This window comes from Phaseolus vulgaris, chromosome 9 (genome assembly GCF_051622355.1).
Source record: "Phaseolus vulgaris cultivar YP4 chromosome 9, ASM5162235v1, whole genome shotgun sequence".
Lineage (NCBI taxonomy): Eukaryota > Viridiplantae > Streptophyta > Magnoliopsida > Fabales > Fabaceae > Phaseolus > Phaseolus vulgaris.
The window spans coordinates 22,416,733-22,429,753 of NC_143506.1; the positions used below are offsets into that span (position 1 = coordinate 22,416,733).

The following is a 13,021-nucleotide window of genomic DNA, read 5'->3' on the forward strand; positions in this document are numbered from 1 at the left end:
TTAGAACAATTTTATTAACAATTAATTGAAAATTAAGAACATTATTTTAATATCATTTTTAAAAATAAACTATATTTGTTTTGAAAAAATAATAATCACAAATTATTAATTTTACTTAGATTAGTAACTTTTCAAAATAATTTTATGTAAATAACTCCATTTTTGGTAAATTTATTATATTATTTGAGAAAATTAATAATTAATTTAAAATAAATTAGAAATAAAAAATAATATTTTTTTTTAAATCTTTTTAATTTCAGTTAATTTAATTTTTTTAAAAGGGAAGTAATATTTATGCAGTATATATATAGTATTAGTATTAATTTCATTAAACGTGCACTCGCTTCTTCATTTGTCACGTACACACACTGACGTGGGAAATAGAATTTTCCCAGTTCACTGGCTGGTCATATTCTTTAACGTCACAGTCCTCACGAAAAACGCCAGATAAGAAATAGGTTCCAATCAGCGACTCACATGCACCTGTGACAAAACAAATCTACCCATGTAAGTCCATTTATCATCTTCCCCTCTTTTCTGTTTTTCTTTTCTTGCGAATAATAAAGATATCGTAATTTATGTTTTCCAACTACCGAAGCAAAATCCGTTGTTTTTCTTTTTCTTTTCTTCGTCGTTGCTATTTTCATTTGCTTCTCCTTCACTTGCGTTCTATTTCCCCGCTAAATATCCACTTCGATTTTCCCGGAAAATAGAAGAAAACACTGAACGTAGGTTTGAACTCTCTCCTAAATGTTTCTTCCATGCTTTCTGCGACTCATTGCTATCATTCTTTTGTTACCGTTGCTGCTCTGATTTTCGTTTCGGCACATTGCGTGTTTCTTTTACTCCAAATGCATATATTCGAGGTCTAGGGTTTTGGCCTTCTTTTTCACTCATTTTCTCCTATCTTAAACGCTGCCACCAAAATGTAGCATTTCTTGAAAAATCATCGGTGAATTGCGCCTTAGCAATTTCCGAATGGACCGTTATTTATTTATTTGTTTGGATTGAGAATCGGCGGTTGCTGCTGAGTGCCTCTGTCCGCTAAAATGCATTTTGTCGATGAGAAGTCAAAAGAAAGGTTGCTCCTACAACAGTTTTATGTGTTAATCTTAGAATTTTTTAACCTTGTGTTGCTGACGTACGTAATTCATATCCGCTGCATTGCTTGTGTCGTAAACTGCACTGCGCTTATATGTGGAACTTATGACAGGAGGAGTGAAAATGGTTGGTGTCTTCAAAATACAGTATTCATCCTTTTTCGCAAGTGAGAAGTGGAACTATTGTTTTGAAATAATTTATTTTTGGTATTTGTCTTTTACTACTCTTTAGCAACTGTGGACATCTATTTACTGACGACTTAGAGAAGTGAGTGTGCGTGTTTTTTAACCTATATACTGGACATTGTAGTCTATCTTTGAAATCTCTCTGCTGTCTGCTTTGTTTCTAATGATGATGTCATATTGCGTCTTTGGTTCATAGCATGGCAGCAATATTGCAATTGGATGATATAAAGATAATTGATGTAACCATCTTGGTTTTGGGGATAATGAAGAATGTTAAGACTGAGTTTTGTAACAATATTTTAAATGGAAACATTTTGCTATTTTGTCTTTCTTAAGCTTCCTAACCTCGACAATGTGGAACATTCTTGCGGGATGTTTATGTGTGCGATCTTTATTTAGGTCCCCTTCCATTAACAAAAACCTTTAATATGAGGTTGTTGTTGTCTAGCTAAAGGTAATTGATATGATGGTGGCCAGCTAATAGTTAGTAAATAGTTATACGCATTAAAGTTTTTGTGACAGCGATTTTTATACTTAATAAAAAAAATGGCATGCCAGCCAAGTTCTTACATAGTTATTCATTTTGTTTGAGTTAGAGGCTTATTGGTACCTTTATGTCTAGAAATTGAAGGATGCTTCAGATTATGGTTTCTCCAGTAGAAATGTACTTGCTAGAGCTCTAAGTTTATGATATTTTATATTTCTAAAATTATCATTATTAAATCTTGTCATAGTCTTATAGTGGATGTGCTTCTTACTAGTTGAATTACCTGCACTTGCTTTGAAAGAGAATTAGGAGTTTCTTTTTTAATATATGTACATAAATATTATTTCTTAAGTGATTTGATTGCTAATGCAGGATAATTGTCCTATCTCAATTTGGGATTTCGTACATGTATCAAAAACCAATGTCATTGTCAACTGTTGGCAAACTATGTTAGTTCTACATGTTGCATGTTGAATTTGAAGAATTGCTTTGTACCAGAAAGGTGGTTTTCTTGCGTATACTGTATCTTACATTGTACTGGTTGCCATACAGAAAGAACAGAAGAAGGGAAAGTTATACAAAATTGTAGGGTTGTGGAGTGGAGACCTTCTCATTGTCTTGGGTGGAATATGTAAAACATATAATTGACTCAGTCAAGGGAAGACTATTTGTTACAGCGAATTCTAAGTTTTGGGGGCATGGGTTTGATTGATATTCTATGTTCTTCCATATTTCTTTTTACACTGGTTGAGGCCACAAGCAAGTCAGGGACCTTGTGGCCTCTAAAATTAGGAATGGAATTTACTGGAACCATCAGCTGGACAGTCTTCAGTTCAAGTATATTTATGTTTGTAGCTCTTGTTCTCTCCACATATCTGATATTTGAGCATTTAGCTGCCTATAATCAGCCTGAGGTATTTTCTTTGTTCCCTTTACTTTTGGATCTTACTTATCTTTCCTCCTGCACCAATAAACTTCGTGTTTATGTAATGCCCAGTTTCCCTTTTCTTACTGCTTCTTATAATTGCACACTTTCAACTGACTTGACCATTTTTCTCCTCTTCATTACAATTTCCTTACCTTTCATATTATTTTCTATATATATGTATGTATATGTATATGTATATTCTTTCCTTGATTCAGGAGCAGAAGTTTTTGATTGGTCTCATCTTAATGGTTCCTGTTTATTCCTTAGAATCGGTAAGGGAGACTAAGTTAACCCTAAATACCGTGTGTTGTTCTGTTTATATAGCATCTTTTACTTGGGTTTATTAATTCATTAAAGAGAAGATAACTGTTGGTTGTATTCTTTTTGGGTATGGAATCTAAATAATATTCCACTTGCAACTCTTCTAATTTTATCTAAACTTTTGTTGATACCACATTGAATATATTGGAACTTACCTACTGGTGCATGCTGTTTGGTTAGATTTTCTGCTTCACTGCTGCTTACATAAAGTACTAATTGTACATTTTTTAATGATTAAAGAATTTATGTGAGTGCCAAACACAGTCAGACTAAAATCCGTTTAATCTAATAGTGATTTCTATGATATCTAAAATCAATAATTGACACTGAAAATAGAACTTCTTTTTTTTAAATAGATCATACTCAAAAGATTTTTATTCATGTTAACTGAGTATAATTTCAGAAAAGCTTTGGGTTTTATTTTCCAGGAATGTATTAATCTGCCTGCTGTGTGTATAATCCAGTCATGGAAGTTTTTCTTTCTAGTTTCCTTTTAACACGATTTTAGTAGTAAATTAGAAAGTTCTGATGTTTTTATGATGCAGTTTTTGTCACTGTTGGATTCCAGTGCAGCATTTAACTGTGAAGTTATTCGGGACTGCTATGAGGCTTTTGCGTTATATTGCTTTGAAAGATATTTGATCGCTTGCTTAGGTATGCCAAACAGATTATACAGCTACACGATTTTCATTAGGTAGCTGTTATTATGTATATATATTTTCCAGAAATGCAGAAGTGTAAGGATTGAGATATCACACAAGTTTTCCTCCTTTTTTTTTTTTAATCTCAAGTCTAATTCAAAAATAAAAACTATTAAATCTTTGCGAGGCTTGAATGTTAAATGATTAAAAGATGTCATACGCCTTCACAACTTCTGAATTATGTTGGATTTGTCATGACCTTTAGTAATACAAAAATTGTGTATGGTTGCTTGTAGGTGGTGAGGACAAAACAATTCAATTTATTGGAAGTATGAGCCTAACAGACTCCGGAACTCCTCTTCTAAAAGAAACATATGCATATGGAGTTGTAGAGCATCCATTTCCCTTAAATTGCTTCTTAAGAAACTGGTATCTTGGCCCTGACTTCTATCAATCTGTGAAAGTTGGCATCGTACAATATGTATGTTAGATTTTGATAAATTGTGCGGTTGTTCCACCAGTCTTCTCTTTCTGTAAAATAAGAATCAATTTCTTTCTTCTTCTTGACTAAATCTTATATTCCAGATGATACTGAAAATGATCTGTGCATTGCTGTCAATGATTCTGCAGTCTTTTGGGGTTTATGGAGAAGGAAAATTTGAATGGAAATATGGGTAAGATTATATTTGCTTGTGTTGTACCTATGATATGCATACCATAAATATATAATCTCAATTCTCAACTACAATATAAGTATTTTTTTTTTATCATAGATAAAATTTCTTGCTTTATTATTTGTATTGTACTTTCCTTTTTTCTACTTTTTGTTTTTGGTATTGGGGCACATTTGTATGACCCGTGTTGAAGCCCAATTCTACTATGTGCTTGCAGGTATCCCTATTTAGCATGCATTCTTAATTTTAGTCAGACATGGGCCCTGTATTGCCTTGTACAGTTCTATTCTGTCACGAAAGATAAATTGGAGCCAATAAAACCATTGGCAAAATTCGTAACTTTTAAGTCAATCGTCTTCTTGACATGGTGGCAAGGTGTGGCTGTTGCATTTCTTTTTTCCATGGGAGCATTTAAAGGGTCTTTGGCTCAAGAGCTGAAAACACGTATACAAGACTATATCATCTGTATAGAGGTATTGTATTTTTGCATATCGCATTACTAAATCATCTCAATTTTACCACCAAAAAAATCATCTCTATATTAAGGAAATCATCGTACATATACTTTATATCACGTAAACTTTTATCACCATGTATGATCTATTTATGAAAACCAACAATTTAACTAGATCCCGTGATAAGGTTGGATACATGAAATTGGGGGTATTTTTCTGCCAATAAGGAAGTGTGGTGGATAGGGTGGTCATGGATTGGATTTTTGGAAATCCAATCTAGATCCAATCCAAATCCAAACAAATGGATTGGATTTAAAATCCATATCCATTTTAATTAGATCAAATTTTTTAGATTTTTTAAAAATCCATTTAAAGTGGATTAAATCTAGATTAAATTCACTTTGTTGATTACATTAAATCCATTTTGATATGTACACAGACTAACTTGGCTCGAACAGGGCCTAAGCCGACTCAACTTGGATGCGGACCAACTCAGCTCGACATCGGACTAACTTAGTTCGACATGGTCCCTCATCGACTCAACTCAACATGGGCCCTATTGACTCCGCTCGACATCAGCTCGAGCCGACTCCGCTCGACATTGGTCCAGAACGACTTGGCTCGACATCGTCCAGGAGCGAATATGCTCGACATGGGCCCAGGCCGACACCGCTCGACATCGGCCCTGACCGACTCAGCTCAACATCTACCCAGGTCGACTCGGCACAACATTGGCCCAAACCGACTCGGTTTGACATTGTCCAGGAGCGAATCTGCTCGACATGGGCTTAGGCCGACTCTGCTCGACATCGATCCGTTCGACTCCGCTCGACATCGACCCTGACCGACTCAGCTCGACATCTACCTAGCCGACTTGGCACCACATCGGATCAAATTGACTCGGCTCGACATCGGCCCAGACTTATTTGGCATTAGATGGGCCCAGGCCGACTCGGCTCGACATCGATCAGGACTAACTCGGCTCGACATTGGCTTAGACCGACTCGACTCGACATTGACCCGAATCGACATGGACCCAAACAAATTCGGCTGGACATGGGCTCAGGCCAATTCTACTCGATATCGGCGCATACAAATTCGGCTCAACATGGGCCAGGATCGGCTCGACATTGACCTGCGTTGACATCGGCCCAGGCCCATTCAGCCCAACATAGGCTCGATATCTGGCCGGTCTCGCTTGGTTGGACATCGACATGGGCCCACTCGATATGATCGACCCTGACGACTTGACATTGGCCCGGGCCTGCTCAACTCGACATTGGCTCGGGTCCACTCAGCTCGACATCGGCTCGGGTCCACTCAGCTCGACATCGGCCCGGGCCCGCTTGACTCAACATCGGTCCGGGCTCGCTTGACTCGATATTAGCGCAGACCTGCTCGACTCGACATTGGCTCGTGCCCACTCAGCTATACATCAGCCTGGGCCCGCTCGACTCGACATCAACCTAGGCTCGTTCGGCTCAACATCGGCCTAGGTCGTTCGGCTTGACATCGGCTCAAGCTCGCTCGACTCAACATCGGCCCGGTCTTGCTTGGCTCGACATCGGCTTTGGCCCGCTCTGCTCGACTGACCTAGACGACTCGACATTGGCCCGGGCCTGCTCGACTTGACATCAGCCCTGGCCCGGTCGTCTCGACATTGGCCCGGGCCCGCTCGACTTGACATCGACCCGGTCCCGCTCGGCTCGACATCAGCCCGGGCTCGCTCGGGTCGAATCAACCCTGGCCTGGTCATCTCAATATCGGCCCGGGCCTGCTCGACTCAATATCAAACTCGAAAGTCTCGGCTCAACATGGGCTCGAGCCAACTCTGCTTGACTCGATATTGAATCGAACAGACTCAACTCAACATGGGCCTGGACTGACTCAACTCCACATTAACTCGAGCCAATGTCAACCCACACCGACTTGGCCCGAAATCGGCCAGCACTCACTTGACTTGACATCGGCCCAAGGCGACTCAGATCGACATGGGCCTGGTCTGACTCGGCTTGCATCGGCTCGGACCTATTCGGGTCAACATCGTCCTGTTTCGACTCGGGTCAACATTGTCCTGTTTCGACTCGGGTCAACATTGTCCTATTTCGACTCGGGTCAACATTGGCCCGGGTGGACTCTGCTCAATTTGGGCTCGGACCAACTCAGCTCAATATGGGTTCGAGCCGACTAGGCTCGGTATTGGATCCGGGCCGACTCAACTCGGTATGGGCCCGGACCAACTCGAGTCATCATTGGCCTAGTCCAGATGGGTATGGATTGACTCGTCTCGACATGGGCCCGATGCGGACTCAACCTGGTCCGGGTGCCGATTTGACTAGGGCTCTGACCCACTCAGCTTGACTTGGCCCAGGGTTGACTCGACTCGACTTTGGCCTGGAACGACCTGACTCGACTTTGGCCTATACTGACTCGATTCAACTTGGGCCCGGACGACTCGGCTCGACATGGACTTGGGTCGACTTTGCTCAACCTGGGCCCGAATTGTCTTGGCTCAACCTGGATCGGTCTAAGTCAAAATCCAACCCAAAATGCAATTTGGATAATCCAAAAATGGATCCAATCTATATCTAATCCATATCCAATTAAATGGATTGGATTTAAAATTCAAAAATATGGATTTGGATTTGAGATAAATCCATTTAAATGGGATTAAAACTAATATGGATTTGGATAATTGTGGATTGGATTTTTTACCCACCCTTAGTGGTGGACTATTGAATATCCGTATCATGTATGAATGCATGTAATGGTAACAAACTGTGATACCTGTGATATCAATCTCCTCGAGTCTATGTACGATTAAGTTGTCAATTGTGTTATGTTCACCTCATTTGATATCCTTACATGTGCACTCCCGGCTTCGACTGTTGTGAGCTCTGGGGAGGCACTTACATAGATGAAGAGGACCTACTCCAATAGGACTTCAGTAGTCTGAAATACTCATTCTAGTCTGGAATACTCATTCTGGTATCTATATATGAAATTGGATTTGTCCCTCCTTTTTTTTTCCTTCGAATTTCACCTGATACTATATCCCTTCTTTTTAGAGACTTGCAGAAAAATTCTTTTGTTACATCCTTATACATTACGCTAATTTCCCTTAATTGTATGAAAAAAATATTAGGTGTACTCCTATGAGAATGATTATTTTAAACCTTATGAAAACAAGGGTATTATGTGCAATCTGGAAAAACCTTAGACTTAGCATTGTAATTTATTCTATAAAATATTAGGTTATGCTGTGTTTTTTAAACGACCAACGACTGCTCTGCTCTCGAACTGAGACAGACTCGCTTTTATTTTAAGCTGAATCAGGTGTTATATGCTTAGCAAGTTATCAGTTTTCTTCTTTGTTAAATATGTTGTTTGATGCCGCTATATAACTTAAACTTTCCAAGAGTATCAACAACCTGGAAAATATTTCAATCAATTCTGTAGTTCTTGGTTGGTATTGGTATTATGTTTGACTCCCCATCTTATTTGTTAACAGATGGGTGTTGCTGCTGTTGTGCACCTTTACGTCTTTCCTGCAGTACCTTACAAAAGAGGAGAGAGGTGTGTCCGTAATGTATCAGTGATGGCAGACTATGCATCACTAGGAACCCCTCCTGATCCTGCTGAGGTTCAAGATTCTGAACGCTCAACTAAAATGCATCTGGGTAGACATGATGACATGGAGAGGCGTATGAAATTTACCCATAATGTTCGGGATGTGGTCTTAGGAAGTGGTGAAATTGTGAGATATGAAACACTATAACGTTTGAATTTCCCCAATCATGAATCTCTGTCAAACTCATCTGCGTTGCTTCTGCTCTTTTATTTCAGATTGTCGATGACATGAAATTTACAGTTTCACATGTAGTAGAACCTGTAGAAAGGGGTATTGCAAAGTTAAGCAAAGCCTTCCATCAGATATCCGAAAATGTGAAACGCCATGAAGAGGAGCGGAGCAGAAGCACAAAGGTCAAGGATGACAGTTACCTTGTTCCCTTGCGTTCTTGGAGACCAGAATTTTCTGATGTCCACGACAGACTTGTGGAAGGAAGTGTCAGTGATAGTGGTTTGCCCAACAGAAAGAGGCAGCATCTCCCATCGAAAGCGTCCGCATCCGGGAAGAGAGGATAGTTTAACCCTTGAACAAAGTATAGTTTTTGCACCTACAAGATAGAAAGTTTCTGATAGATTTTGACGTCAAATTATAACCCAAAAGGCATAATCTGGTGAGCCTTTTCAACTATTGTATAAATATCTTACGCCATTTTTGCGTGTTTTTGCTGGAAAAGAGGTAATTTCTTTTCGTTTTTACACAAATAGATAATTTTTAAAAATATTATAAAATTTAGTAAATCGTGTTTTTAAAGAAGACTTCCAGTTAATTTTTGTTTTTTATTCGGAAGTGCTAGGATGACAACAAAAATCCAATTGTGCTTGGGTTGGGCAATTCGAAATGGATAAAAAATGGATAATAGATATCATAATATATATATATATATATATATATATATTTTTATTTTTTTTTTATTTTTTTTATTTTTCCCGTTAATATTAAATATCTATTTATTTAAATTTAAATATCATCATATATAACATATATATATATTTTATTTAAATTTAAAAAATAAACAAATTCATAAACACATTTATTTGTAGGTACATTTTTAGTAGATTTTCTATATAGGTAGATGACATATAGGTGGTATCCACGTGGATGGCAACCAGATTTGGGAAAGGGGTTATAATAAGACTGTTTCTTCCTGCACCTCCATATCTTCTTCTCCTACCTCCATACACAACATGAAAATACATTTTTATCTTTTTTGTGTCACCTCCATAAATTAGTTTTCGGATTATATAATCCAGAATACATTTGAAAAAAGACTTCTGGATTACATAATTCGGAAGCTAAATAAGACTTATGGATTATGTAATCCGGAAAGTAATCATGCATCTGAAGAAAGGCTTCCGGATTACATAATCCGGAAGCTAATTATAAATTTGAAAAATGACTTTCAGATTATATAATCCGGAATTTATAGAAAAACATTTTTGGAAATTTAAAAATTTGTGGAGGTGCAGGAAGAAACAGTCTTATAATAACTGTGATTATAACCTGGCAGTAATTTATTGGGAAGAAAGAGATATTTTGAACCCAAAAAGAAATAAGAACAGTAAGGCCACGAACTACGGATGACAATGTGGTTGGATTATGCCGATCATCCGCCACCTACTTTGTAGTTTGGACGAGTTAATAGTAGAGTTTAGTGTTTCCCTGCTAGTTTGTATAAACAAATAAATTATTTTAGTTATTATAAATAAAATTATATTTCATTCACTTATTATTATAACGTGACTTTTATTTTGTTTTTTAAAAAAAAAAAAATTTAATATACTAAAAATTTAATATTTTATTTTAATCATTTAAAAGAGTTAATATTAAGAGAGGGAGAGTAAATATAGTTTTAAATAAATTTTTATATTTAAATTTTATTAATAAAAAATATATAAAAAAGAGATTTTATTAAAATACTTTTAACAAATTAGTCATTTTCATTCAAATATTTTGCAGTGAAACTTTAATAAGATATTCTGATACATATATATAAAAATATATTTTTTTAATTAATAACATTTTACTTTTAGAAAATAATTTTCTTACTTGGTTATTAGTTTAGATTTTATTAACTTTAAATATTAGTTATTAATTTAAATTTTATTATGAATCAGTCATCTCACAATTTTGTAGAATTTTAATTAGTTTCTACACTAAGACAGGTCAATCTGACACATTTTATAGACCAAATACAAGTAAAGTCATGCATTATCATCCCTACCATGAACCATCTCAAGCCGACAAGGATCAAATGTATAGTTGGGTATTTCTCAGCTAACATATCCATACTCTTTCTACCTCCATAAATATATACTTTATCCTCCTCATAGTTTTTCAAATTTTATAATTTGAAAACTCTTTCTAAAATGTAGATTTAAAGTCATTTTTAATTCTTAAATTACATCAATTTAAAAAAAATCCTTAAAAAATTTATGTACTATATGATTTGAAAGTTAAAAGTAATTTTTAAATTATGGAATCCAAAAATTAAAAATAACTTTTAAATTGTGAACTCTAAATTCAAATTAAAAATTACTTCTGATTATGAAATCTTATTATCTAACTTGTCCTTGATCTCCTTCCAGATTCCACAGGAAAGAAAGTATTTTAAATTTATACCATACGATGTAATTTGAAACCCAGTGATGAGGTTGGCGATGGCGGCATAAGCAGATAGATGTTGAGATGGTGGAGGAGTGGTCAGTGGCACTTGTCAGTGAGAAGGCAATGGAGGAGAAATGGCTTACGCTGTCTCTCCTACTGAGTCCTACTCAGGGGTGAAGGAATAGAGAAAGAGAAAGGAAACAAATTCAATTCTAATCTGGACAACCCACAAGTCATCCCAAACTTGATTTTTGGATATTAAAATCTGAAAACTTTCTTTTAAGAAAAATGTCATTTTTAAATTATGTAATTTGAAAATTAAAAATAACTGCTAAATTATAAAATTTGAAAAACACTTTTAATTTTTAATTTTCAGCTTATACAATTTTCCTAAGTACATAGAGAAAAGTATGAAAGTACAGAAATAAATACCTGGATTTTTAAGCTAAATTGGGTACCAAACCACAGCCTTTTTTAAATCATACTGCACTTTTATATATAAACAGTTTTGTTTGCATATATTTTGAAATTGTTCTTGTTCAATTTTTAATTTTAAAATCTTAAATTGAAGCTTCTTACATTCTTTTATCTATTTAAACTAATTTTTATACTTTAGTAATTTTAAATGACTTAATTTATTTGATTTAATATATTTAAATTAAAAATACCTTGTGATTCTTATAAATTTAATTGAATGAAACACTTTTGTTTATGATATATGTAATATTCTTATATTTATTCCATGTTTAATAACCATAATCTTATCTAATAATCATAATCGGTCATATATATTATTCTTTCATACAATGTTTCAAAATATATTATATTTTCATCCTCTAGTTTTTTACTGAGGAGTTCTTTCACCTCGACATTATCGGCTCCCGTGTAAATATATCATCATCGCAAATTAAAGAAAATAAAACACAATGCAAACAACCGGGTAAACTAGCTATTTTTAAAACTTTAAATATCAATATAAAGTCATCAATTCTCATACATTTTTACAAACCATCAAGTGTCTATTATAATTCACAATTCATCTTTCTCATGTCAGACTTCTACTGACTCACAACACATAGACACTTGAATCTACTTCCGAAAGACTCGTGTATTGAAATTAGCATCCAGAGACTTACACCTGAACTTGAACAAATGTTCACTAAGAGCTCCAAATCCTATAGGTTTTCAAGGGTAACTTAACCTGCCCCGCAAAGTCCTAAAAAATGTAACTATATCACTAGGACTTTGAACTAACATAGACTAATTTTAAAGATAAAAGCATCACATGTGTAACATCCTTAATTTTACCCATATATAATGTAATAAAAGTAAAACAAACAATATCTAATTACAAATAACATATACTACTTTCTCATATGTGTATCTCAAAAGAAATATCCCTCTTCATAGGGATTTAATATATATACATCAAAAGTTTTAACAACAAAACAAAACATTCAAATAAAACTATCCCAGCTGTTCACTAAGGAGCTCTATCACCTGAAATCTCATCTGCTCCCATGTAAAACACGATCATCACAGATAAAGAAACAAACACAAACAAATAACAGGGTAAGCTATTGATGACTTTTTACGGCAAGTGCACCGCGTTTGTCAGAAGTAATGATTGTCCCTAAGGACGGATATCGATCCCACAAAGAACAGTGAATCATCGAGTACAATATTCGCTAAATATAACAACAGAAGAGTGTGAAGTGATTATGTTGGCACTGATTAATAAGAAAGCAAACAAAGAATTAGTTGCTTCAATTGGAAAAATTGGGATTAAGTTTCATCTCTCTCACTCTCATGTATTTTGATTAGCATGTTAATATTAAGTTTTTTAATTGAAATTGATGCCCGTATAAAAATCATTTATATCGATTCATCGCATATAAAATCCTTAAGAATGTTCCCTAACTATCGATCCCTCGCATACTTATAAGAACAACTTAGAACGAAGCTCAGATATGTTAAGTATTGTTGTTTAGGTC

At 35.5% G+C, this 13,021-nt stretch overlaps 1 protein-coding gene across 13 annotated transcripts; it reads left to right on the plus strand.

The window, feature by feature from the left end:
* The first annotated feature begins 322 nt into the window (after positions 1-322).
* LOC137821401 (organic solute transporter ostalpha protein (DUF300)) lies at positions 323-9,118 on the plus strand. 13 transcript variants are annotated; one of them, XM_090295561.1, is made up of 10 exons: positions 586-728; positions 1,214-1,267; positions 2,146-2,687; positions 2,917-2,973; positions 3,568-3,676; positions 3,960-4,144; positions 4,249-4,337; positions 4,555-4,810; positions 8,304-8,549; positions 8,639-9,118. In XM_090295561.1, exons 3-10 carry the CDS (start codon positions 2,472-2,474, stop codon positions 8,936-8,938), a joined length of 1,458 nt encoding a protein of 485 aa, XP_090151687.1. In that variant the 5' UTR covers positions 586-728; positions 1,214-1,267; positions 2,146-2,471; the 3' UTR covers positions 8,939-9,118. The 13 variants fall into 13 exon arrangements, with proteins under 13 accessions (XP_068482075.1, XP_068482081.1, XP_068482083.1 ...); XM_068625974.2 differs by lacking the exons at positions 586-728; positions 1,214-1,267 and adding an exon at positions 323-507; XM_068625971.2 differs by lacking the exon at positions 1,214-1,267 and having other exon boundaries at positions 576-728.
* Positions 9,119-13,021: the final 3,903 nt, after the last annotated feature.

Coding starts and splice junctions, on each gene's coding strand:
- LOC137821401 (XM_068625974.2), top strand. CDS start 2,472: ATGGGTTTGATTGATATTCTATGTTCTTCCATATTTCTTTTTACACTG. Junction 3,677..3,959: donor ATATTTGATCGCTTGCTTAG/GTATGCCAAACA, acceptor GGTTGCTTGTAG/GTGGTGAGGACAAAACAATT. Junction 4,145..4,248: donor AAGTTGGCATCGTACAATAT/GTATGTTAGATT, acceptor CTTATATTCCAG/ATGATACTGAAAATGATCTG.